Raw genomic sequence first — 27,736 nt, forward strand, 5'->3', positions numbered from 1 at the left:
TTAGACCTGGTTTAGACCTGGTTTAGACCTGGTTTAGACCTGGTTTTAGTCCTGCTTTAATCCTGCTTTAGTCCTGGCTTAGACCTAGTTTAGACCTGGTTTTAGACCTGGTTTAAGTCCTGCTGCAGTCCTGCTTTAGTCCTGCTTTAGCCCTGCTTTAGTCCTGGTTTAGTCCTGGTTTAGTCCTGGTTTAGTCCTGGTTTAGACCAGGTTTAGTCCTGGTTTAGACCAGGTTTAGTCCTGGTTTAGACCAGGTTTTAGACCTGGTTTAGACCAGTTTTAGAACTGGTTTGGACTTAAGTTTAAACCTTGTTTGGACCTGGTTTTAGACATGGTTTTTGACCTGGTTTTAGACCTGGTTTAATGTTTGGCAATGAGTGGAATATACCAAAAAAAAAAAAAAAGGGAATAGCCCAAAATGTGAAAACAGGAAAATACCGCTGTGTAATCCATTTATTTCAACAAAGTAACTGTAATCTAATTACCACTCATTGAAACAGTAACTGTAACTGAATACAGTTACTCATAATTTGTACTCTGATTACGTAACTCCGGTACATGTAATCTGTTACTCCCCAACACTGTCTATAGAAATAAGCAGCAACCAAAAAGTTACATGGTGCACCTTTAAGCTATTTTTGAGCAATACAAATACCCACAATGAAATAAATACCACATGGATAAGTTTAATGCCATACTGTGAAACATTCCGGGCAAAGCAATAAACAGTAACATCTCCATCTTCAAATAAATAAAAGAAATGATACTTTTACTGTGTGAGCCTGTCTGGGTGGGTTTCTAGTGCACACTCAGCTTCCCCTATTAATCCAAAAAATGCATCAAGATTTACTGTGCCACTGCTCCTGACAATTTTCCTTCGGTGTCACTGAAGGATGAGGAGAGGACAAATTCTCGACAATAAAGCTTTCCATGCCTTGTAACTCGGGCTGTGTTCGACTAAAGAATTTCTGGTATTGCTTTACCCAGACTGTATGGCATTGAACTTATCTGTCGCTAAGGAGACCGTCAGGATAATAGTTGCGGGTAAGATCTGTGAGGAGGCTACCCTACCCAAAAGAATGTTTTTCCAAAGTATTTTAATACCTGGTCCCCGAAGGGTTGACCAGGTTTTGTATTCACCCTGTATCTGTGTGTCTGTCCACCCACAATAATTCTGCCATTTATGGACCGATTGTCACCACAAGGGTCAATTGAAAGGTCACGCCATTATAAAGGATTGGCAATTTCTGAACCATCTGTGGGCTAAAATATTCATCCAATCATCACACAAGTTGGCACACACATAACTGGGGTACACTGGATGTTACAGGTTGAAACCAGTCAAGGTCACTTGAAGGTCAAGGTAACCAAGGTCAAATAACCGTTTTTGGTCATAACTCCGTGAAGGATTGAGCTAGAGCAACGGGAGTGGTCTCAAAATCTCAGAAAAAGTAAACACAGACATTCTCATGTGTGACCAGTATCACACAAATGTTCATGGGCTCTGTACAGCTACACACATTGCATTGTGGATATAATGATCATGTAATATGGGCTGGGCTCCTCATAAGCTGCTTCTGTGGTGATGAACTGAACCACCGATGCCTCATGGGGGACCAGGTTGCTATCTCCGATTGCACTTATTTGCTTTAAAACATACATAATTGAATGGACAAGTTTGTAATAATTTAAGACAGACAAGTTTAAAGCCATACTGTGGAACATTCCAGACAAACCAATAACACCACCCTGGAAACAAGTAGGTGAAATTACACAGTTACACATCTTATATTACGCTATTTTCTGATCTATGTTATAATGTTGTTTTCTCATCACAAACAGACCTGGAGTTGTGTGTTATGTTTCATTCACACATGTTTAGGACACAAACCCTCCAGATTGAGGCTGAGTTCTTCTCTGAAACACATTGTGATACAGGAAGTGCTTCGCTGTGTTCTCAAACTCCATAACATCCTCACCAGAATCATTTAGATTATTTCAGCCCTAGATTTGCAAATCCCTACTAAACAAAAAGTAAAACGTAGCTGTTCACTTGAAAGCTGCCACTTCATGACATCACAAGGTGGAACAAAGCATTTTGAGCTTTGGAGATGTAAACAGACTAATAATAAAGGATTACTCAAACATGTGTGAATGAAACAAAACACAACTTGAGGTATGTTTTTGATGAGGAAACAACATTCCTACATGATTTAAAGCTCACAACAGTCAGTTCTGTGTAATATTGGGTCTTTAAGTGAGTAATAAATCTACTGTAAACTTGAGGCGATAGGTGTCCTCCCTTCTATTGTAACTTGTATCGTGGCATTTCGATCTTGGGACCCCCACGACGCTCTTCTCCAAAATAAACCCCAAACTGTAGAAGCACAAACTGAGATGGCCTTTACTCCAGACTGAATAATGACCATGCAGCCACAGGCACACACAAGCACACACACATATATACACACATATATACACATGCCCACACAGACACAGAGTCACACACAAACACACACACTCACAGGAGGGAAGAATGAAGTGGGTTTATGTTCAAGGACCCACCAAGGACATAATCATTCAGACGACCACCCTGAGGATTTTCTAATCAAATAGTTACAGCTTTGAGGAGGAAAAAGATGATTCTAATAAATGACAAAACAATTTGAAAACATAACACACAATCCACAAGATAAACTCTGTAAATCTCAAGCAAACGGTGTCTGAGAGCATTTGAGAGACACTACAGAAAGTCTGATGTGCTCTGTGCTCTGACTCCAGACCCTCTGCATTCACACATAAAGGTAGTATGGATTATTTCTCATATTTACATCTTCAATACCATGTTTACTGTTTTATTTTTTACTTCATTATTTATTTATTTACTTTATACTATATTATTTATTACTTTTAAATTGTATTAATCCACATTAAATGGTAAATAGTGCTTTTCCAACTTCAAAGCACTTAAAGCAGTGAGTGGTTCCGTGATGCAATCAAGGAACCACTCCCACATTCATTCACACATTCACACAGACACTGGGGGTAAGGTGGGTTAAGTGTCTTGCTCAAGGACACGACAGCATTTATCTGTGGGAACTGGAATTGCAACCTGTGGGTGAGTGAATTTGACCGCTCAACCAGAGATGTTTGATGATGTCGAGGGTGAGATTTGAACCACCAACCAGTGGACAAATGTTTTACCAAATCAGCCACTGTCACCCAAAGGAGAGCTTCACTTCCAAACACATTCAGTGTATACTAGGGGTGTAACGGTACACACAAATCATGGTTCAGTATGTACCTCGGTTCTGAGGTTACGGTTCAGTTTATTTTCAGTACATTTGTGTGTTTGTTAAACCAGCAATCAGTTTTAACATTATACAAATGGGAAAATAAAATAAATGCAAAGTGTTGCTTGGTAATACTAATAAGTTAAATAAAATATTCACAACAAATGTATGCAGCAAATTCACTCGTGCACAGCCCTGCACCGAACCGACCGGCCCGTACCAAAACGGTTCAGCATGAATACACCGTTACACCCCTAGTGTGTACTGTACTAAACAGAGCACCTTTGGGAGTCTCAGTGTCTCACCTTGCACATTGATGTCCAGTCCTCCGTTCATTACAGACTCTGGGAGGAACCTCCACTGGAAGAGGGCGTGGTCAGCCCCGCCTGTGGTCAGCACCCACTGCAGGTCATGTGACCACCGCACATTGGTCACATGGGCCGAGTGACCATTGTACTTCTTAAATTTGGCTCCTTAAAGATGATACACAAAATATATATTATAGACCGATGCTAACACAATAACTTAGCCAGTAGTGTTCAAGTTGTATGTGGACATGTAAAAGTACAATTGATAATGTGGTGATTTTGTGTTTTGGTTGGATAAATAGCATATAAGTACAGATTAAACAATGAGGAATAGTGCGTTACACAGTTTTAACACTGATGCGGAGTCTAGAGCACCACGTACTGCTTTGAGTTGTTTAATCTGCTTATACCATGATCCCAACAACTGGAAATAGTTCACTTTTAAATCTGACAACCTTCACCTACTTCACCTCCAGTCAAAAGAAGCTCACTGAGGCTTGCAGTTGTAGGGCTGAATTTGGAGCAGAGTTCCATATTAGAAATAGGAACTGATTTAAGGAAAAACAGCAAAAAAAAACCAAACAGTTAAGTAGTTGATTTGTGTCTATAATGAGTCAAAGAAATTCATAATTCAACTGTTCTAGAGTTCGAATCATATTATAACGCAGAAAAATAACCAAAAAAGTCCAATTAGTACAAAGAAAAAGTCCCTAGGATAAATATTGACTCCCAAAAATTATTGTTCCATCTGTCAAGTACTGAACGATAATTCGCTATAATAATAATGGTGATAGGCCTAACCTTTACACTCACCTTTCCTGTGACATGGAAACCTGTAGAGTTTGACCAGCCCGAGATCATCCCCGGAGACCAGCACAGCGGCAGAGTGGTTAGCGTCTACGGCGTTCACTTCTGTCGTGTCCGAGTACTTGGGCCAAATCCCACTGACCTCTGACCCCAGGACCCCACTCCATGAGGCCCAACGCTGACCTTTCACCTCCTCCCTGGTCAGCACTGGTTTCCCCACTGCAAACACCACAACATCAGTGAGTGCATCTTTATTTAGACCTAGTGTTGTCATGACATTAAAAGTTCAAAGTCGATTTAGTACTGTCTTATATTACCATGTTACTGCAGCTTTCAGAAAGGTCAGGTTTTTGAGGCAATTTTTACCTTTTTTAAGATATAAACTTTTCTCAGCTCAAAACGCGTCAGTTGTATTAAAAGTTGTCCATGTAGGAGAAGAACTCTACTGCACACATTACTGTAAATGGACCATAAATTTTGTACTAAAATGCTAAAACATAAATCAAACCAAATTCTCTATACTGAGACGAAATATTACCAAATATAGGGACATCCAAACTATGGCCCAGGGACCGAATGTGTCCCTCAGACCCATTTTTCTTTCTTCTTCCAGGTGAATTGGCCAATACTACTATAGCTTCAGAAGGATTTTTTACTGTAAGTTTTTAAAATTTACCTTGATAAAGCTAATTTCAAATGTATTTAGTGTGTCCTGTTGAGGGTTTAAGCATAAATAAAGGTCTGGTGGCCCAGTCTAATCTGCATAAATGCATATTGTGATTATTCACTGTACTGACATCAGTGTATGGACCTTGACAGGCCCTCTGTTTCATCTGAGTTTTGACCCTCAGTGAAAAAGGTTTGGGCCATAATTTTGTAACCTTACGTGGCATTCTGTAGAAGAGTCTCTCTCCAGCTCCGTCGTTTGTCTGCAGGACCTTTCCATCCAAAGACCAGTCCAGGTGAGTGATGAAGCTGCTGGACTTACTGCACTCTCCCACCTGCACAGGACACAACAACATACATCAATGCAATGTCAAGCCATTCATCTGTTAAATGAAATTAATGAAAATTAATGTTAATGCGCATATGACAGATAAGAGTACTTTTTCACTAAAATGTAGATAGACAGTTATTTATTGATCCTAAGGGAAACTGCAGAAACATGTCCACAGTCACCTCTGTGTCTCAGTCAAAGGTCTCAGTGCATTTTAAAAAACAAAATGTTTCAATGTTTGATTGTCAGGTAGCCAAAGAGAAATGCTTTTTTAAAATACAGTGTTTCCTGGTCCTTTTTTCTGTACAGATAGTAATTTTTGCATGAACTCCCGTGCAGGTGTGATCTCGTGCCTACAGTCTGGGTCAGATACACAGATACTTTATGGTTTTGAGAGCTTTTGCCACACCTGCTTTTTAGTCGAGTGATGTGAATCGGCATCACATGTCTTTAGTCAACTACACAAAGAACTTTTACAGAATGACCCTCACAGTTGATTTGATCAGACTGACCTTCTTGTATCTTTGAGCCACTGCATAGATGTCCACCAGCCCGTCATTGGAGCCCACAGCCAGGTAGGTCCCGTCAGGAGAGAACTTCATCTCATGAATCACCTCCTTCCGGTCTTTAATGTGGACCACCTCTGTCATGTCCCTGTGGGGAAACAAAAACAACAAAAATCACTTCAAATCACTTTGAAGCAATTTTTCTGACAAACATTCCGATTGTAATAAGATTTGCAATTTATGATTTAAAATATGATTCTGCTTGAAGCTCACACATTAACAAATGTGATCAGAAGTACTGACAGACCTATGAACAGACAAAATGATACAAGAATTGCATGTATTTCGTAACATGTCCGTACAGATGTAAACTACAGGGTGAGCAGTTTTGATCAGAATAAGACAAGAGATTTTGTTGTTTGTCTGGAAAATTATGGTAATTTAAAAACTGCATCCTTTGAGATTTGCTAAAATGCATAATTTAATTATACATTAATCAGATAATCAGGAAGAGAACTGTTCACATGCTGGTTGTTAGTTGTTGGTTACTAGCTTTATAATGTCAAAACTCTATTCTGATCTTATCAGCAAGTTAAACGAAAACAACTAAACTTAATTATCTTTATTTAGCTGTTCGTCTTCAGTTTGTTTGCGATGTCACTAAAATGTCACCACCCACCTCTACATCTAGTGTGAGTCACAGTCACCTGCATAAGCTCTGAAAAAGCTTTGTGGTTGGTTGCGAAATGTTGGCTTCAGAAAAGTTTAGTAAGTCCAGTTAAGTAACTCACTGATAATATCGTATTCTCAATGTCTCAACATTTGCTTACACCTATTCTGGTCTGCTCATTGCAAGAAATAATGAGGATTGCAGTCAGAGTATCCTCAATATTCCTCGCAATGACTAACTTAAGTAAGGAATAACTTTGGACCACTGCAAATTGTTTAGAGTTAACTAGTTGTGTTTTTCGCATGTTTAACACAGCCAAAAGTTGAGTGTATTATTTGTTGTGTGAGCTTGTACCTGACTCGGAGCACAGTGAAGGAGCCGTCTTTCATGCCCAGGGCCAGCTGAGCCCCGTCCACACTGAAGGCCACACTGCGCACCGCCTCCTCCATGTTACAGCGCGCGATCAGGGCATGGTCCACCAGGCTCCACAGGCTGAAGCACAAACACAAGAAAACAAGAAACAGGTCAATACCATATCAACTCATATTCTGCTGGCAAATCTTTACTCCGGTGTAAGAAGAGATGTCCACAGTGCATACAGATAAATAAATTAAATATAATCAAAATTTAATAAAAAAAACAAGAGAAAGTCAAAATGCAGGAGTAAATGTCTGGTCTAAGGCCGAAACCATAGACTCTATAAAGAAGTGGACTAAGGGAGTTTGACGTCAGCCATTGTTTGGAGCGAATTTGGAAGAGGAATAGGAATTAGGAATAGGAATTTATTTACTGACGAAAAAAAACAAACACCAGGATCATGTAGAGTGGGTAATTACAAATGTTTAACGACCAAAATGAGGACCCTAAGCAGTAATTACAGAAAAAGGGGCAATGTTTTTTCAACGTAAACTGAATTGGAGCTGGAGTCAATGGATCATGGCCCATGATCACTTCCACATTAGCTATGTCCATTTATACCTAGCATATGGATCCAGCTAATGATTATTTTACTTTTTTGATCCATTTTCATAAAATAAATAATGATATATGAAGAATGAATGATTCTAAATAAAGAAAATTAATTAGAAAATTAATTTAAATTATTAGGGATGTAACAATAACCGAAATATCATAATATTGTATCTTCAAAATTCTCATAATGATATTGTGGACCATCACAATATATCGAATTACAAGTCTCTTTGCTTAAATTAAGAGTTATGATGCAGCAATAGCTAAAAAAAGACAGTCGGAACTACATAGACCATGATCCTTTGCTCCATTTCAGTGCACACTACAAGAAGAAATAACAGTTCTAAGCACTTTTAAGTCTTAGTTCTTTGGATTAAGTCTTGTCAAGGCATTTTAAGAGGAAAAAGGAGCATATTAACAGTTTTAGCTGCTTAGCCTCCACAAAATATCGCAATAAATACCATACCATGAGATGTATATCGTGAAAATATCGTACAGGGAGATTTGGATATTGTTACATCCCCAATCGTAAGCCTCCCCACCATATTGTGAACTTTCCCACAATATCGCAATAAATATCGTATCGTGAGGTTCATACCGTGACAATATCGTATCATGAGACTTGGATAATTGATGAAAAATAAATATCAATATTTGAATGCCCCGTTAATCTGTGGTTGGATACAAGTATCAAACATCAGAAAATAATTTATATTCTCTTCATACAGTCATAGCAGGTACATACACTGTGACTATAAACAATGGGCGCTATACTCTAGGGGAATGCAGGAATCCTATATGCAAATCACATCAGAAAATGTTTGATAATAATGTGCATTGTGCAGGGAGTTGAAGTGTCAGATGAGAGACTCCTGAAGATAAAACGCATGTGTCAGATTCAAAGCTGAGAGTCACAAAAGCTCTGCCTGTTGTTTACTCTGCACCTCAAAGTGTTCAGACATAATTGGTCCCTGTGGATTCTGCTCAGCTCCCAGGCAAACGCAAATGTATGTAGGAGAGACTAGAGCAAAACAGCTGTCATTACATAAAGGTCCTATATTACGCAAAAGTGACTCTTGTGAGCTTTAAGCCATGTTAGGATGACATTACCTCATCAAAAACATCAAAAACAAACTGGTTGTGTTTTGTTTCATTCGCACATGTTTAAGTAAGCATTTATTTTTAGTCTGTCTTCATCTCCACAGCTCAAAATGCTGTTCCACCTTGTGATGTCATGTAGTGGTAGTTTTTAAGTTAACTGCTACCTTTTACATTTAAATCAGTAGAGATTGGCAATTCCTGGTCTGAAATTATCCAATTGATTCTAGTGAAGGTGTATGGAGTTTAAAATCACAGTGGAGCACTTCCTATATTACCACATGATATCACAAATGTTTTCTGTTTGAGAGAAGAACTCTTGTGTGTTAAACATGTGTGAATGAAACAAAACACAACTTCAGGTATTTAGTATTTTCACAGTAGTATAGAGAAATATTTTCACAGTAGTATAGAGGAGACTGTAGTATTTTGACAGTAGCACAGAGGAGTATTTTCACAGTAGTATAGAGGAGCCTGTAGTATTGTCACAGTAGTACAGAGTATTTTCACAGTAGTATAGTGGAGACCGTAATATTTTCACAGTAGTACAGAGGAGTCATGTGTAGTATTTTCACAGTAGTACATGAGACTGTAGTACTGACCGTACAGAGCGGTCATCACTGCCTGTCACACACAGGGGTTTCTTTGGGTGAACGTCCAGGGCCCAGAGTTCTCCTTCACTGTGGCCCTGCATGAGGAGCAGAGGCTTGTCTCGATCTCGCACCATCACCTGAACACAGTACAAGAAGCTTTCAATCACACACGCAGGAATCTATATTAATTTATGCTTGTTGAGTTGTTTATCACCGTCATTATAAGACACTAGTCATTCTTATCAACAAGTCAATCATATCAAGTGCAGTTACTAAGCTTTTGCAGCCAGCGTTTCGCTACCAAACCGGCAGCCTGTTCAGGGCTTGTGTTGGTGGCTGTGACTCACAGTAGATGTAGCAGTGGGAATATTACATGCTCCCAATCACAACGCAATCTCTGCCAAACTCACATACAAATCTCAACATTTGCATCAGTCAATTAATTTGTTGGCTCTTCTTAAAATGTTTTATTTGTAATGATTTTTATAAACTGTAAATGACAACATTTAAACCGGTTTCAGCGTGCTTACCAAGAGTATTCCCACTATTACACCCACCTAATGTTTATGTACTCACATTTCAGCAAAGAAAAGGGAGCATACACATGCAAGATAACGTAAGATATATAATAAATACATACAGAGAAAATTAATAGATAAAAACAATGTGAGAGTACAGAGAATCAGCCGAATGCATCTCTGTGTTTGCTCTCTTTTTCTTTTAAAAGTTTTCTTTAACCAGGAAAGAATCCAGAAACAGAATCTCATTTTCACTGCTAACCAATGCTCCACCAACCGACCAATATTTCATGAGAATAGTGAGAAGTCAGGCTGTGCACTTGGTTTTATTCTTCTGATGGTAAAGCAGTAGACTTTACTTTGCTATCGACTGTTTTCCACTGTAAAAACTATACAGACAACTCTATCATCTAATGTAGAGTCTCATAATATCCCATTAAATAACTAAGGCTGGGATAATGAGCTGTGAAGTTTACCTCAAAGATCTCACTGTCCTGTGTCCCAGCCAGGATGCGGTCAGCTCTCCAGCACACACTGCGGATGGACAGACCTGGAGGAAAAACAGGCAAAACATACCCCAATTAGAAAGAAAACTGACAGAACAACTTTGCAAAGGGGCATTAAGTGAAAACAGTGTATTTGAGTTGGTTTAAGTGGAGCGAGTAACAGTGCAGTGTCAGCCTCATTAAAGTCTGTGGGGCAGGGGCCTCATACAGACCAGCTGCACAATCACTGAACATTCAACCAGGAACACTATAGTTTTAATTGTCGTCCTATATAATGCAAAATTGACTCATGTAATAATGTTGTTACCTCATCCAAAACATACCACAACATTGTGTTTTGTTTCAGTCACACATGCTTAAGTAGTCTTGTATTATTAGTCTGTCTACATCTCCAAAGCTGACAATGCTCTGTTCCCTTTTGTGATGTCAGTTCAGCCTAAATCTACAGGGTTTGTGTGTGTGTGTGAATGAAACAAAAAACGATTCTGGGTCTGCTTTTGATGAGGAAACATTATAACATAGATCACAAACTAGCATAATATGGGCCCTTTAATAAAGAACACACACACATACACAGACAGTTCTGGGACAGAGCTGAGGTCACTGTGAGATCTGCAGAAGCTCAGTCCTGTTTGGGTCACTGCACCAACTTTTACATAGCCCTCATGTGGCCTATTATATTCCTGTTCTATCCCACCTTTGGCTTTGTCTTATTCCAGTACAGATATATTGTATAAGCAGCTCTTACTCTGATGCATTCTGTCTGCATATAATTAGAATGCACTTTATAGGCTGAAAAGCAGAAAGTGTGCATTAGCATGTTGGTGTTGCTGTGGGTGATGTCACACTCGCCATTTCTTTATACAGTGTATGGTTATAACCCAAACCAAGAACAACTCTGTAAGACTATCTCATCAACCAGACCACTTTTCCATTTCCTGCCTGGAACACTAAATCTAAAATGGCCATCACGTTTCCTGAACTATTTCTTAAATCCAGGTCAGTCCAAGAGCTGAATGACGTGTGGATTTAAAGGTGATGTGGAAATACCTTTGCACACAGGAGCAGACAAAGCTCTGTTATTGGACTGTGTGGAGTCTGTGAGTGAGACAGAGGTGAGAGACTGGAGGCTGAACTGTGAGCTGAGCAGAGGAGCGCAGGGAACAGAATCAAACTGCAGGAGAATCTAATATATGAAGCTGTGTGAGTAAAGTAGGTGAAATGACTGATGATAGATTTCTCAGATTTCTTTTGGGGCTGTGTGCAATCCCTGCTCTTACGGTTTGAAAAACAGTATAACAGTTGCAGCACTGGCAACCCAAATGAAAGAATCATGTGAGGCTCATTCTGCTTTCTGATTGAGTAAAAGTCTTAACAACCAAAATACTGTGATATTCTAAAATATATTATGTGTAATATTATATTCAAGAAACAGTACCGTCACTACTCCTGCAATAGCTCTCACAAACACACTCTCATTTAGAGCTGGATATCATTAAGAAGTTGCCGATACGATACATACCTTGATATAGTGCACTTACGATTCAATATGATATATTTCAAATCGGTTCGATACAGTTCAGTAAAAATAATGGCTAAATCATGGCTGTGATACTCAAAGTCTTGAATATGAAACTACTCACCTTACTCATCAAAACTGTGCAAAATGTCAAATGTGTTGCATAAACAAGTTTCCTTCCCCTAAGCAAGCAGCAAAATTGTAGCACTGTAACAAAATAATTGAGTAAAATATACCAAAAAATACTCTTGGTGATATATCAATACTGTAGCCCATGACATGATATTATATCATCACATTAAGCGATATGATATATCAATATTTCAAAATTTTGGCACACCCTTACTCTCATTCCTTCCTTGTTTGGACCACATTATTTTTGGTGACATTTGCAGACATCTTCTGAGCTGGACTCATCATGGCCAAACCTCCTTGTCAAAGCCTGATTTCAGAGGCTAAGCAAGACTGGGCTTAGTTAGTTTTGGATGGGAGACCAATGGGAGTACCAGGTGCCACAGTGGGACACCTATGGCAAAAACTGTTGTTGTGTCCTCAGGCAAGACACTTCACCCACATTGCTTAGTATGAAAGTGGTGTGTATGAGTGTTGGTGGTTGGCGGTTGGAGGGGATGATGGAGCAGATTGACAGTGTCACTTCTGTTAGTGTGCACCAGGGCGGCTGTGACTACAATACATGCATTCCGAATTTCGGACTTCCATCGCGCCACTGTGGATGGCGCGATGACCGGAAGGATCCTCCAAAAAAGTGGGCATCCAACTGCCATGTTTGATTTCCCAGTAGGATGCGTCTATTGTCAAAGCCGATCTTTTCAAGTCTTTTGAACCATATCGTTTTGTTTCTGGTTCTGATCTGGTCATATTTTAGTTATGGGATTTGGACATCATAATTGTGTGGTTGTTGGATGTCCTAACAGTAGAAAATGGGCTTCGGAAGTTTGCAAACTCCATAACTGCATAAGGGAATCAGATCTGTGTGACTGCAAACCTCCGTTCAAACTGTTTCCCTTCCCAACGGAATTGAAAAATAGTGAAAGGCGAAGGCGATGGGCAGTACTGATACACAGGACGGACGAAAAAGATAACCTTTGGCTACCTAAGAAATCATCCTGAGTTTGCAGCGAACATTTTGTATGTGGAGTGCCATCAAAGCACAGATCTGATTCCCTTTTGCAGTTATGGAGTTTGCAAACTTCCGAAGCCTGTTTTCTGCTGTTAGGACATCCAACAATCACACAATTACGATGTCCGAATCCCATAACTAAAATATGACAATATCAGAACCAGAAACAAAAGTGATATGGTTCAAAAGACTTGAAAAGATTGCTCTCCGTTAGTACTTTTATTCCCTGGTCTCTTCTATAGTACTTTAAACCCTGAGCTCTCCCATGGTACTTTTATATCCTGGCCTCTCTCAAAGTACTTTTACACTACGAGGTCGCCCATAGTACCATTGTACCCTTATCTCTCTCCTTACCTTTATATCCCTGCTCGGCCTCCCGTAGGTCGATCTTGGTGATGGGTTTGAAGTCGACGTCCCAGAGTCTGATGCAGCCGTCTCTGCCTCCTGTGGCGAAGCCCTCCTCACAGGAAAACATGCTGAAGATCCCAGCCTACACACAAATGACACAGCCTTAGGATGTGGTAGGAGAAAATCTGGTTTAGTCCTAGATTAAATGAAACCTGAATTAGACCTGGTTAAGTCATGGTTAGAAACAGTTTGAGGTCCTGGAATAGTTCTAGTTCAGACTTGGATGAGTCCTGATTTTGTCATAATTTACATAGAGAAAAATCCCACACACCGTCTTGCTTGCAAATTGTAATATTTATTAGGACAAACCGTGCAATGTTTTGGCGCTAGGCCTTTGTCAGGCAAACAGAATGAGAGCTCAGGTGGCCATCTTAAATAAGGTGTGGGTGTGTCTACATATGATTCATTTTTCATTATTATTATTATTACACTGTATGTTGATTGTCTTTGTTTTTTGAATTATGGGGTTTTGAGTGCACTGTTTCTTTACAACCCATCACCCTTGAGTGCTTGCGACACCCTATTTAAGATGGCCACCTGAGTTCTCATTCTGTTTGCCTGACGAAGGCCTAGTGCCGAAACGTTGCACGGTTTGTCCTAATAAATCTTACAATTTGCAAGTAAAACGGTGTGCGGGATTTTTTTCTCTGTTCTTGGGCTGCTTCCTCTCCTCCGACGCACCCATCCACAGTAAGTGTACAAGTAAGTACAGAACAGTGGGTGGGGATAGGGGGGTAGGTGAAATTTGTTCTTCTCAAATTTAGGACAATACTCAAATATGTATGGATCTAAATACAACTTCAAGCAAGTTAATGATGAGGAACACCATTGTAACTTGGCTAAAAGCTCAGTGAATATGATTTTACGCAAAGGGGCACTGTGTAATTTTTCTGGTGGAGGGTCTGTCAAATCCTTTTCTCCATGGAGATGTTCTTGCTTAGTCTGGAATGTTTCACAGTATGGCACCTAAACCTATCTATCATCATGGAGACCAAACTAGACCAAGTTACAGGTCAGATCAGTGTAAGTAAGTGTGTAAGTAAGTGTGTAAGTGTGTAAGTACGTGTGTAAGTGTGCAAGTAAGTGTGTAAGTAAGTGTGTAAGTGTGTAAGTAAGTAAGTGTGTGTGTAAGTAAACAAGTATGTGTGTAAGAGTGTAAGTAAGTGTGTAAGAGTGTAAGTAAGTGTGTAAGGAAGCGTGTAAGGAAGTGTGTAAGAGTGTAAGTAAGTAAGTGTGTAAGTAAGTGAGTAAGTAAGTAAGTAAGTGAGTAAGTGTATAAGTAAGTGTGTAAGTAAGTGAGTAACTAATTGTGTGAGTAAGTAAGTGAGTAAGTAAGTAAGTAAGTAAGTAAGTAAAGTTTATTTATATAGCACTTTTCACAGACAGGTCACAAAGTGCTTCACATACAAAAGATAAAAACAGCATAAGATACATTCATAATAAAATTAGTCACAGCAGCTCTAAACCTGAGGATGCGGGAACGCTTGTTTAAAGAGAAACATTTTAGGTGCTTTTTAACAGCATTTACACTATCTAGAGAACACAGGCAAGGTGGCAGTTCATTCCAGAGTTTAGGGGACCTCTCACCTCATGTCTTAAAACTTGTCTGAGGGACCATTGGCAGGTTTTGGCTGGTCGACCTCAGGCTACAGGCAAAGGTGTATGGATTTATCAGATCTGTGATGTAAGCAGGAGCCTGGCCATGTAAGGCCCTAAAGGTCAGCACCAGGATCTTAAAGTGGACACGAAAAAGAACAGGGAGCCAATGTAAGGATTTTAAGTGATATGCACTCTCCTACTGGTGCGGGAAAGAAGTTGGTGTAAGAGTTTTGGAACATCTGGGTAAGTTCCTTCTTACAGGTAACCAGACTGTTACATTAGTCTAGTCTCGAGGATAGAAATGCCTGGATTACCATCTCTAACTCAGCTTTAGAAATCATCATGCGAAGTTAAGACATGTGTCGCAGTTTTTAGTGAGCTGCTTAGAGTGAGCTGCTTAGAGAGGCGACTCCACTCACAATCAGAATCCCTGTTTTTCTAGGTATTTTTGAGCTATAAAACCACCTATAATTGAATAAATATGAGGAGATAGATCTGTTTAATGTCATATTGCGGGACATTCCAGGCAGAGCAACGACATATCAATATAAAAAAAAAAGTAACAGACCCCCACCATAAAATTACATGGTGCACCTTTAAGTAAAACAAAACATTAAAAGGACAGGATAGAGGAAAGAAATTCTGACCTAATATTTGTCAAAGCCTAAAAGTTATTCACATTTTGTTTGATCTGATTTAATATTTATTATGATTCAGTTTTTTTCACCACGGTTGCAGGTTTGCCACAGAATTCACATTTATTTAACTTACCCCATGTGCCGCCTGGACTGTGCGGATCAGGTTGAGGCCCTTCCACACGTAGATGTCCCCATTGAGGGCCCCAGAGTAGGTGACCTCGTCTTTAGCTGCTGCCACACACAGGATGGTCTGGAGGTCGCCCGTCTTCCCAAATATTCCTCTTTTAGGCGTCAGGGCGTTTCCGCACAGAGACCAGAACTGTAATAACATACAAAAAAATGCATGAATAATTACACCATAATAACATAGAGACACTTGGAGAGTTGGAAGAGACATTCAGCTAATTGATGGTAATGTTCCTTGCCTTGCCTTCATGAAGATGTTATTGTTTTGTCTGGAATGTGTCACAGTAGAGATTAAACCTATTTATCTCAAGGAAGACAATTATAGTTTACATTACAGGTCAGATCTGTGAAGAGGCAACCCTATTCAAAGAGACAATCATTATATTTTTGAGCAATAGAAACATCAGTAATGAATAAATGCTAGATAGATGTGTTTAATGTAATGCTGCATTCTCTTGTGCTCAGGGGAAAACCGACCTCCACCTCGAGAAAGTGGAATGGAACAAACAATCAAATCATGGTTCCGAAACATAAACTGAGGTTAGTTTGGTGCAGACCATTTACCAGACCAGATTTACATCACTGCAAAAATGGCAATGAACACAGTAAACGCAGAGAATTGTCTTTTCGTAATGTTGACACGTTAAGTTGTGTATGTGTAGAGAAAGTGTCTTCTAAAAACTTTGTACTGACAGTTTCTTTCACATCATTTGACAGTAGACTGAAGTTTTTTTCTCTTTTTTTCCTTTTTTTCTGAGGGACTGTTGGTAAAACGGTAAAATGACATTTAAAATGTCAAAATATTTTATCGGAAGTGCCTTTCGTTTAGACGGTGATGGCGTTTTTGGGGTTTAAAAACGCAAAAATCTGAAACCACCTTCCGAAGTGGAAAAGTTGAATACGCTCCGCCATAGCGTTTCTGTCTACACTGCCCAAGACGCAAAACTCTGGTCAGATCTGCTCATGTCGCGTATCCGTTTACATCACATACATCACCACCTAGCGTCACCACCGAGCCATACCTAATCGAATTCCACACACTTTTGCGTCACCGTACTCACACAGATTCCCTCCCGAAAACACTCGTCTAAACGCGGAATAAAAAGTGAAGACGCAACGCCACTTTTGCGTCTTCCGTTCAGACCGTCATCATATAAACGTGGCCTAAGTTGCCAACAGCTAATGTTAGCTAGCAGACTCTATTTATTAGCAGGAGCTAGCAATACCTGGCATTATGTTACATTTCTCGGGCATCCATATTTTCACCAGCTGTTGCAATGGAACGTATTTATAACAGATGTCGGGAGAACTGACTCGGATTTATCGACTACTGACATTCAATAGAATAGAGCAGCTCGATTACAGAAAAAATAATTATCACCATTATTTTGGTGAATACTGAAATCATGATTATTCAAATGATTATTTTTAGTTACACAATGCTTTTATTCAGCATTTCTACCTCAAACCCCACCCCCCCCACTTTCATAATTTACGCAAAACTTTTAAATTTAAAATATACATAGGCTACAAATATGTACCTCAGGGCAGTTTTGCGATGTATAAAACAAAATTAATAAAATATACTTTGAACATGAAATACGGCAGAAAAACATAAATGTATCCAAAATAAACTATACATCCAGCTGTTCAACAATATCTATATTTAAGCTTAAATCATTTCAACTTGCTTAAATGAGTTTGGAGATCGTCTGACACACAAATCAAAATGGCAATCAAAATTCAATTAATTGCACAGCCTTGCAATAGAATGCAGCATTATACCACGGAACATTCCAGTCAATGCAATAACATCTCCATGAAGACAAGCAGATGATAGACGCTCCGCCAGAAAGGTTGTGCAATGTGCCTTTAATAACAAACTAAGCAGGTGAATTCTTTCCCCGAGAACTCTTTGTCACTCTAACTGCCAGCCTTGATGAGCTTCATTTGACTTATCTATGGTTACAACCTAACCCCTAAGTCACCCAGCAGTACTTGATTTTGTTTATTATTGAAATGTTACAAAACAGAAAAAAAATTTCAAACTTATTCCTCACTTTCCCAACTCATTCCTAGCATAGCATTTATTCCCCGTAATGAATGCACAAGCTCTTTTCACAACTTTCAGAGGCCAGAGCGGAGTTTTGCCATGACGGTATTTCCTGTTTTACTTACTTCTTGTTTTAGGGAGGATAAAACTCTCGATACATAGATGCTAACAGCACACAGTCTTATTTTGGCTCTAAGTGCTGCTACTGCAATATATCTGTACTGAATTTTGAAATGAAATCTAATCCAAGTTTGTAATTTGATATCTGAATTGCACTTTAGTATTCTTCCAAGATCAGAGTCAATTTCTATTTTTTTTTATACTTTAGACACTCTAAAACTGAAACTGAAACATTTAATTATAAGATTATACATTAATTAAGTAGAACCAACACAGTTTAAAATGTCACTCTATGACCTCCTGAGTCTGTCACATATTTATAGGAAAAAAGTCGGGGTTTATAATAATCCTGTTGTTTCACGTTTATACAAAGCCCTCTCATCTTTCAGCTTTTGCTTCTGATGGCGCCCGAACGTCTGAGCCTAAAATGGCCTCCTCCATCTCTTCTTCTCCCTCCCTCTCCTCCTCCTCCTCCTCCTCTTTCTGATCCTCTTCCTTTTCTTCCCTCTCCTCTCTCCTCCTCTCTCTCCTCTCCTCTTCTTTGGTGTTGTGCTGTTACCTTGATGTGTTTGACTCCACAGCTCACCAGACGGTTCTGTTGGAAAGGGTCCCAGCAGATATCAAAGATCTGGAACACAACAGACAGACTTATATTACACCTACAGTTTTCCTCACAAAGCGTTGGAGATAATGCTGTTTATTCTGCAGCCAGAGCAGAGTCTGGATTCTCCTCCTCTTGGCTGAAGTGAAGCTCTGGTCCCTGTACCCACCCGGTCCGAGTGCCCAGTGGCAGTGGCCAGGATCTTGCCCCTCCTCCACTCCCAGATACACACTGTGTTCTTGGCGTCCAGTCCCACCGAAGCCAGACGCTGTGCACAAAATTTATCACAAGATTGTTACTATTATTTAAATAATGACATTAAAGAATAAATTCAAATTATATTGTCAGTAGGTTCCATTAAAAAAAGAAAATTCAATTCTGCCACTGGACAAAAGTTTTAGAGTGAAGAAGCCCCTTAAATGAATGACAGTATTTAATTTTCTTTTTTAAAAGTATATTGTATCTTGTATCTTTATTGCAGATTCATGGTCCAGAGTTAAAAAACAACCACAAAAAACATACCAAACAATAAGAGGCCCCTAACCTTTTAGGAGACAACTATACCAGTGTTTCCACAGCTAAGAAGTGAAGCGCATGGCACTGTATACAATATTAGTCAACAATAAAATTATCACTACCACGTATTCTAGAATGTTCAGACATACATTTATAAATGACATTTCTTAAAATACTGTGCCGTGTATTAACAATTAGTATATTGTGTTATTTGAATTAAAATGCCCTTGATTTAACAAAACAATTTCATTATGACTGATTTAGCATTTTTGTGATTCTATTTCATATTATTATATATTATATTAATATGCCCTATGCAAGTGCACTTATGTCTAAAGTCATCTGGGATTCATAGAACCTTAGTTACATTTGTAACCTGTAACTGTGCTGTTAAACTTAGAACAGAAAGTCTAAATCTCAATCTGTGACCTACATTTAGATGAATATAATACATTACCATATTTTACCATAGTTTGCATATTTATACATAATGTTTTGAAATATGCAGAAGTAAAAATTCTTGTTTGTTTATGTATAATGCATTTTTATTGTAACTTTTAGCAGCACATTTTTGGGTTTGTCACAGAACATTCCATCACACTGGTATTCTGGTATTTGTTATCATACTAACATCTGAGAGTGTGCTGAATAAACCTGTTTGCACTTTACACTTCAGACATTATAAAGGATACAGCAGCTGCCATTTTCCATATCACTGCAGTAACATTTGTATTGTAGCTTTCAGGTTGGAAACACTCTGTGCGTGATGCAATTCAGTCGTATAAATCTGAAACCAGAGCCTGATTTATTCTTAAGCCGGATTTATGTTTATTTTATTGATCCGGTGCTGCCTTTGATTTATCTGGACTTGTGGAGCAGAGGCAGATTCCAAAACTGATGACGCAGCATTCATTATCCCACACCGGCCGCCATTTTGTGTTTAGGAGGAGTTCAATTATAACAGGGCTTGTTACAATTTCTCTTACTAAATAGGCTGAGGATCACAGGCTCTCTCAAAAAGCTATACCAAACATTAAATTTATGATTCCAATATCAAGATAGGGTGAACTGCACATACTAACTACTATCAGATTTTTGAACTGGAAGTGTACTGAAAGGTGTGTATGTATTTTAATACCATTATCTATTGTTCTTATATTTTTTTGCAATTTTAGTGCAAACTCAATGCTCAAAAACTTCTACAACTCTGTGCTGTCTCTAATGGCTGCTGCATTTTCAAGTACTATGTGACATTACACAAGCAGGTGACATCACTAGGCCATGTTACAGGTCAGATCTGTAAAGAGGCGACCCAAGCTGACATTATGAACACTGTTTTTCAAGGTGTTTTAAGCAACAAACAGACATGTAATTCAGTAAAGGCAAGAAGGAAAAGTTAATGTGTTACTGTGGGATGTTTAAAGTGAAGCAATAACATCTCCATGGAGACAAACAGATGGAGTACTCTCCGCCAGAAAAAGTTACATATTACATATCACAAAAAAGTTTGTAAAAAAAACCCAAACAAAGCATGGAATTCTTTGTTTCATTTAAACATTTTTTTTTTTTTCTCAAGATAAGAAACAAAACGAGAATACTTCAAAATCTTATAAAAATATCTCAATTAGAGATATCGGCCGATATGCTTGCTGATAGGAGCCGATATTTCAAGTGGGCATGTGATACGTCGTTAAAAATCTTAGACTCTCTACATTATGTTCATTTAATCCAATTTACAGACAGATAAATGTCCAAATATGTGGCTCCACATCAGTATTTATCTACAGAGTCATTTGTCTGTGTGCGTCCGTACTGTCCCTGAACACACCACAGAGTCGTGTCACTCACCTGCGTTTGTTTACACCCGCAGACACAGATCCAAACACTGAGATTATATTCTTTTTACGGACAATCGGTTTGAGTCTGAATTAAAAGGACATTTATTAGTGCAGACTTGTGATGTGAGGAGGAGCCTGTATGAGCGGTGAGTGTTGGAAATATGTCGACTTTGAAGCTAGTTTTAGTCATTCGTTATGGGCTAGCTGCTGTAGCTCTCACACATAAACAGGCTGTTTTCTATTGGTCTATTGTAAAGTGACTATATTGGCCGTATATTTGCTACTGGACCTGCACTGATATGTAAATGAGCTGTGAATAGACGTGTGAATTATGACATTTGCGCATATAATTAATTACCGCGGCGCGCAGCATTTACGGTTAAAGGCTAATAGCGCTAGTTTATTTACTAGTTATGGGTCCGTCGCGAACAAAATTACTCTTAGAGCCGACTCTTTGAAGCGAACGACGGGAGCCTGATCCTTATTGGGAGCCGTGTTTTCTCTTTCTCTCACTTTTTTTCTCTTCACGCCGCGTGCAGACTCGTGGTTTGACAGCGGCAGCGGCTCAAAACGAAACTTTGAGAAATTTGCGTGTACATAGGATTAAAAAAAACCCCAAAAAAACGAGCATATTTGGCTGTAGTTTAGCATAAAATAAATAAGTCCCGGTTTAGTCCTTTTTCAGGGCTGGTTTAGACCTGGTTCAGTCCTGATTCAGTCCTATTTTAGACGTGCTTTAGACCTGCTTGCAACAAAACAATCTGAAGAGCCGCTTGGGAGAGAAAAAGAACCAGCAGCTTTTAGTGAGCCGAGCCAAAAGAGCCGGTTCTCTAAAAAGAACTGGAATACCCATCACTAGTGTCTAGAATGTGATGCAAAAATGCCATTAAGCCAACCTACTGTCTGTAAATATGATGTAAAGAGGCAGAATAACAATAAATGTTGCCAAAATAAACCCAATTTAAAATCCACCAGAGCCAAACCTAAGTTTTTTAAACAATTCAACATTTACAGTGAATTTTTACATCACTAAATATATCGGCGATTATATCGGCTATCGGCAGCTCCAACTCCCATTATATTGATTTCATATCGGCCACAGCAAAATCCATATCGGTCGGGCTCTAATCTCAATACAGCAGTCTGCATTAATATACTAGGAATGTAACAATAACGAAAATACCGTGATATCGCATTGTCAAAAGTCTCACAATAATACCGTGGGCCATGACAAAATATCAAATATTTGCTTAAATTCATTGTTATGGTGCGTGAACTACATATACTATGATCCTTTGCTCTGTTTCAGTCCAATTTACATGATGAAATAACTATCATTAAACAATTTTACATCTTAATTATTTCCATTATGACAGAAAAGTAGCATATTTACACTTTTTTATCGCAATAAATATCGTACTGTATAACCATATTTTTTATTTTATTTTCAAAATCAAAATCAAAATGACTTTCGATATTATAGTAATTCTTTCAATCATTGCACAACTGAAATACATGTTTTTACTGACATGATTGGCTGTAGTCGACCATTAGAAATAACTGAACCTCGATCTGGATTGAAATTCTCTGAACTGCCAAGCCCTGTATTACCAAATGAATTATCACCTTATTTTGTAACATCTGTATTTGCTCACACTCTTGCTAAATAGGGCTGAATAAAACAGGTTGTGAGGTTCTTAATGATAGCGTGCTGTTGATGACATAATAATAGACAGTGAGTGGGTGGGATTAAGTGTGTCTCTTAATAAACTGGGGCTAATATAGTGAGCCATGTTTCGTTTTAGCGCTGGTCTGACGGGCAGCTGGGAGCGCACAGATGGAGAGGGTCTGGCAGACAAAGGGAGGTGTGCTTTTCCACTCACAGTTTACAGCAGGGTTTAATAAGGTATGAGGAAATGAGCTATGACTGAAGCATTATCAGAGGTAGCATTAAAGTTTATTGGTCTTTGTGTTTATGCTTGTTCTTTGTATTTGAGCTCACACACTGATATGAAGGTGGTATTAATATTTTCCCCCTGACCATAACGCGAATGAGATGTTGAAGTGAGTTACAAATCACTTTTATCGTCAGTCACAGGGTGTTTTATCCAGGGAAATTTGTTTTCGTTTCTATCTTTCAGTGACGTTGCAATCGCTGGATCTTGAGCTACTATATTCATGGTCAGAAGAATCAGTTAAAGAGGGGCGATTTTACTTCTTTGCGGTATTAACTGCCAAGACATAATGTATTTAGAGCACCATGTTACCTGTTGTTGTTTTAAAAATGCAAAATTCGTAGAAAACAACATATTAACTCTTCACTCTCAGCACTAATTCACTCCCCCATTACAACATAAATGATGCTAATGAAACTACTGCACGTTGCATCAGGTTTGTGAAGATGTAGTGTATTGTTTGGTTTCCTGCTTTTCAGTATTTATGGAGTATCAGAATCCTACTGCTAACCATAAGGAGGGTTAAAATAGGGCCAGAGAGAATTAAATTACTAAAACATGCAGAAATCAGTGGACATGTTTCTTTTATTAAGTCATTTTAGATCAACATTGTGATTTTAAATCTCTTAAAATTCCAAAGGCCCATGCTGGCGTCCTTGTACTTTTTCTTAATTAATTTCTGTTTGTAAAGCTTCTAATAAAAGGGAACTCTCATGGATTTATCAAAAATTCACAAAAAATATACCGTATTTTTCAAACTATGAGTCACACTGTTTTTCATGGTGACTTATACTCTGGTGCGACTTATGCATTAAAGTGTTCACACTGAAGCCACGAGAGACTCTAGTCTTGTGTGTGAGTATCTGCTGCTCCCATTACTCCTGTACCACTGTCACTTCACTCTACTGCACATGTCTCCTGCAGAAAGAGCCTCTGCCCTGTCTGTATCATGTCCAAAACCATCCTGTCGGGATTCAGAAAGGCCAGAATAATTCTAACTGGAACTGATGCTAAGTCTGACGACAGCTACACAGAAGAGGAAGCGGTGCTCTGTTTACTTCCGGAAGTCGCAGAGTTGCTCAGAAGTGACACCGAGGATGAAGAATTGAATGGATTTAGTGATTTGGAGTGAGATGGAGAATTTGGTAAACTTGTTCTGTTGTTTATGCTATAGTTACCTGAAGAAATGTTCATATGTTTTTATTCTACTGTTATTACTATAACTTGCCTTTCAAGATGAAATGTTGGTTCCTGGTCTCTGATTCTATAAAATAAATTTCCCCCCAAAATGCGACACAGTCCGGTGCAACTTATATATGTTTTTTTCTTCATTATGCATTTTTTTGCTGGTGCGACTTATACTCCAGAGCAACTTATAGTTCGAAAAATACGGTATATGAATTCCACCTGGACATTTTTTTCACCTAATTATGAGTCCCTAAATCTCATGCTTGGTGAGATTTGCTTCAGTTTTGACATGGGAATTGTCAAGACCCTGCATCAGACTATCCCCAGTGCACCTGCTATATCTATTCATATATTCACCACAAAAAAATTCAGATGCAATTTGAAATCTGACTTTGCTCTGTGTAGAACTTGTTCCCCATTAAAATGACAGTAAATCAGACAGAGGCCAAAACACCAGTCTCAGCTTCACAAAGAATCCAGCCTGTCTGTCCTCCAAAGGGTTCAAAAACTGTTTGAATTAAGAGTCATTTTAGTTAGAAATTTGAGGAGAAACAGGCCAGAATGGTGAGGAGTTAAAATGTTCAAATTATAACATAATGAACCATAAGTGTCATAGATTATATAATACGTTATGACACTTGGACCCTCCACAATATAGCAGATAAAAGCCCAATATGTCTTCTGTAAAGGTGCATTGTGCAACTTTTCTGTTGGAGGGTCTGTCACCTCCTTGTCTCTATGGAGATGTCATACTATGAAACATTCCAGGCAAATCAATAACATTAAACACAGCAATCTTGCATTTATTCATTACAGGTCTTTCTATAGCTCAAAAATACATGAACTCCTGTGAATAGGGCTGCCTCTCCACAGATCTGAGCTGTAATGTTACTTATAGTTGTCTTTGTTGAGATAGATTGGTTTAGTCTCTAATCTGAAACATAGTTAGAGCAATAACATCTCAATGGGGACAGGCAGGTGACGGACCCTCCACCAGAAAAGTTGCATAATGCACCTTTAAGTAATAATGAAGTGGTGATGAGTTACCTGTCCGTCTGCGCTGAAGGCCAGGCAGGCGATCCCATGAGTGTGTCCTTCTCTGAGCAGGGACACAGTCTGGGCGGTGAAGGTGTCCCACACACACACATACGGCTCCTTACCAACCTGCCCTGTGGCCACCAGGGAGCGCTCTGGGTGCAGGGCCAAGCTAGATAGAAGAAGAACACAAAATCAGTTCATCATTCATCCACTTTGTAAAGATCTGATTAAGCCAGAAAAGATAAAGTCTCTGAAAAAAAAAATATTACGAATTTGTGATATTAGGTTTGAAAGGTTATTCTCAGGGAATTAACCCAAAGACTCAATCAGTAAAGAACAAGCCAGAGACGACACCGTGGTTGGTTTTACTTGCAGCAAGGAGTACAAGAGTTAACTGACTGAACCTAGCACTGAAGCTCTCGTCCTCCCCACAGCTCTTTTATTGTTAAGCATCACACAAGGCCTTGACATAGTTACACGACATGTTTTTCAGTTGTTATCTCTGACTAACAGACTACAGCTGACCCTGCACACAATCAGTTTCATATCCTGGTTTACACACAGTTTCTTCCCAGCCTCTCCGGGTGCCATGTCAGCCCAAAAGAGTTAACAGATATCTGCTGATGTTCTATAGTTACATACAGTTTGAACAAGATACAAAGCAATTTTGATAATCCTATAATGTACAATGATTAAACATAGATTAATACTTTAAATGAGTGAATGTCTCATAACACAAAAATTCTATAAATTTTCCCTCCTGTTTATCAATATTGCTTTTCTTCAGAGAACTATAACTATGATTTTCTATAGCTTCTTCATTTAGCATATATCTAAGCAGGATTGTCTTCATCATTTTCATCATGCTTCAGGATAGCTACCAAGGCTTCATGTTCTTCGGCTAAATGTATTTCAACCTTTTCAAACATTCTGTCAAACACTCTAAATAGGAGCAAGCGAATACATGGAATACAACAGCATCCACATAACACAAAATCACTTATACAAATAAGCAGTGACGTAAGATGGATAAGACGACATTTTTCCATGAACCAATGGTGGAATTAAACCAATCCTCTATAATATTGCTGACCTCTGATTTTTCATGCATGATATTGGCAACGTTCTGGTAACTGATCCATCTGGGGCAGTATTGTTGGGTATGAATATACAACATTGATTTACAAACATGGTGCAGACCCCGCCCCTTTCGGCTAAAACCATGTCAAGAGCTAGCCTGTTTTTTTTTTGTTTTTTTTTAACTTCGTTTTTATTAGAACATTTTTGTTATATATATCACATATCGCATATTTACATACACAAATTATTCATATTGTGAAACAAAATAAATCAAAAGACTGACCAAAAAAGGAAAAATAAAAAATAAAAAGAAATAAAATACAATCAAGCCATCAAGCTAGTGACATCTGCTAAGATGTATAAAACATTTTTACATTAAGTTTTGTTTTGACTGTAAGATTTCCACTTTTTCCAATATAGTTCTCCTTTGTCTGAGGAGTGTCTTAAAGAAAATGTTATTCGTTCCATAATCTGAATTTCGTTGATTATATCAGTCCATTCTGAAACAGTAGGAGGTTTGTCCTGGAGCCATTTTCGTGTGATCGCTTTCTTGCTGGCTACTGGTAGTATTTGAAGAAGGTATCTGTCTTTTTTTTTTAGCCCGGGTGGTAAGTTTCCCAAATAAAACACGCTAAAACTTTCTTCTAGTTGCAATCCTGTAATAAGCTTGATGGTTTTAATAATTTCTGTCCAATAGGGGGCGATCTTGGGACATTGCCAGAATATATAAAAATGTCCAACTGATAATTGTCCACAATTTCTCCAGCATTTACCTTGTTCTGCATTCTTGGTCTGATGTTCTTTAATTCTAGGGGTAATGAAGTATCTCACGGTGTTTTTCCACATAAACTCTCTCCATAAGTCAGAGCTTGAGGTTGTTACAATGGTTTTACATATATTTAAACAATCACCATCAGTTAAAGTGAGCCCTGCCTCCTTTTCCCATTTTTGTTTAATATATATGGTAGAGTTTGTTTTTCTTGACTGTAGGACAAGGTATGTGGAGGAGATATGTTTTTTAGTAAGTTTTCCTTTACACACGTCTAAAAAAAAGCCCAATTAAGGCTTCGCTCTTTTGGTTTTGGGGTCTGACATTTGCATTAAAATGATGCCTCAGCAGGAGATACCTAAAAAAAGTCATCTTTCTCCAATTTGAATTTATCTGTTAATTGTTGGAAAATTTTTATTTCTCCGTTGGTTATTATTTTCCAATATGCAGTGATACCTTTATTGCACCAGTATTGGAATTTGTTATCAATTTTGGATGGAGTAAATTGGGTGTCATATGCTGGGTAGCGCAGTATTCTTGCATCCCTTTCGACAGACTCATGTTTGAGCTCTTTAAGCCAAACATTCAATGGTGTTTTTATGTAATCATTTACATTATGTAAAAGTAACTGTATCTTTTGTTTATCTCCTAAAACAGACAGAAGTGGAACACCAATCTCTGCTTGGTCAATTCCCTTCCACTTGGCATCATTAAAAGGGTCACACCACGAAATCAAAACTCTGAGCTGTGCGGCTCTATAATAACTTTCAAGACATGGGAGAGCCATGCCTCCATCTTTTCTAGTTAATTGCATTGTCT

The 27,736-nt window shown here is 38.6% G+C and overlaps 1 protein-coding gene across 1 annotated transcript in view; it reads right to left on the reverse strand.

Annotated features, from left to right (window-relative positions):
• Positions 1–27,736, reverse strand: part of LOC110153137 (EMAP like 6) — a 139,250-nt gene that overhangs the window by 39,581 nt on the left and 71,933 nt on the right. The window contains exons 3-14 of the mRNA XM_055162877.1: positions 25,078–25,237; positions 18,703–18,801; positions 18,492–18,560; positions 15,707–15,892; positions 13,283–13,418; positions 10,239–10,312; positions 9,254–9,381; positions 6,936–7,073; positions 5,918–6,059; positions 5,295–5,409; positions 4,415–4,627; positions 3,599–3,766 (exon numbers count right to left, since the gene is read on the reverse strand). Coding sequence (XP_055018852.1) covers positions 3,599–3,766; positions 4,415–4,627; positions 5,295–5,409; positions 5,918–6,059; positions 6,936–7,073; positions 9,254–9,381; positions 10,239–10,312; positions 13,283–13,418; positions 15,707–15,892; positions 18,492–18,560; positions 18,703–18,801; positions 25,078–25,237 — 1,628 coding nt within the window. The remainder of the gene's footprint in view (positions 1–3,598; positions 3,767–4,414; positions 4,628–5,294; positions 5,410–5,917; positions 6,060–6,935; positions 7,074–9,253; positions 9,382–10,238; positions 10,313–13,282; positions 13,419–15,706; positions 15,893–18,491; positions 18,561–18,702; positions 18,802–25,077; positions 25,238–27,736) is intronic.

Source organism: Boleophthalmus pectinirostris, unplaced genomic scaffold (assembly GCF_026225935.1).
Source record: "Boleophthalmus pectinirostris isolate CB_2022bp ecotype Guang Dong unplaced genomic scaffold, ASM2622593v1 HiC_scaffold_5, whole genome shotgun sequence".
Classification (NCBI taxonomy): Eukaryota; Metazoa; Chordata; class Actinopteri; order Gobiiformes; family Gobiidae; genus Boleophthalmus; species Boleophthalmus pectinirostris.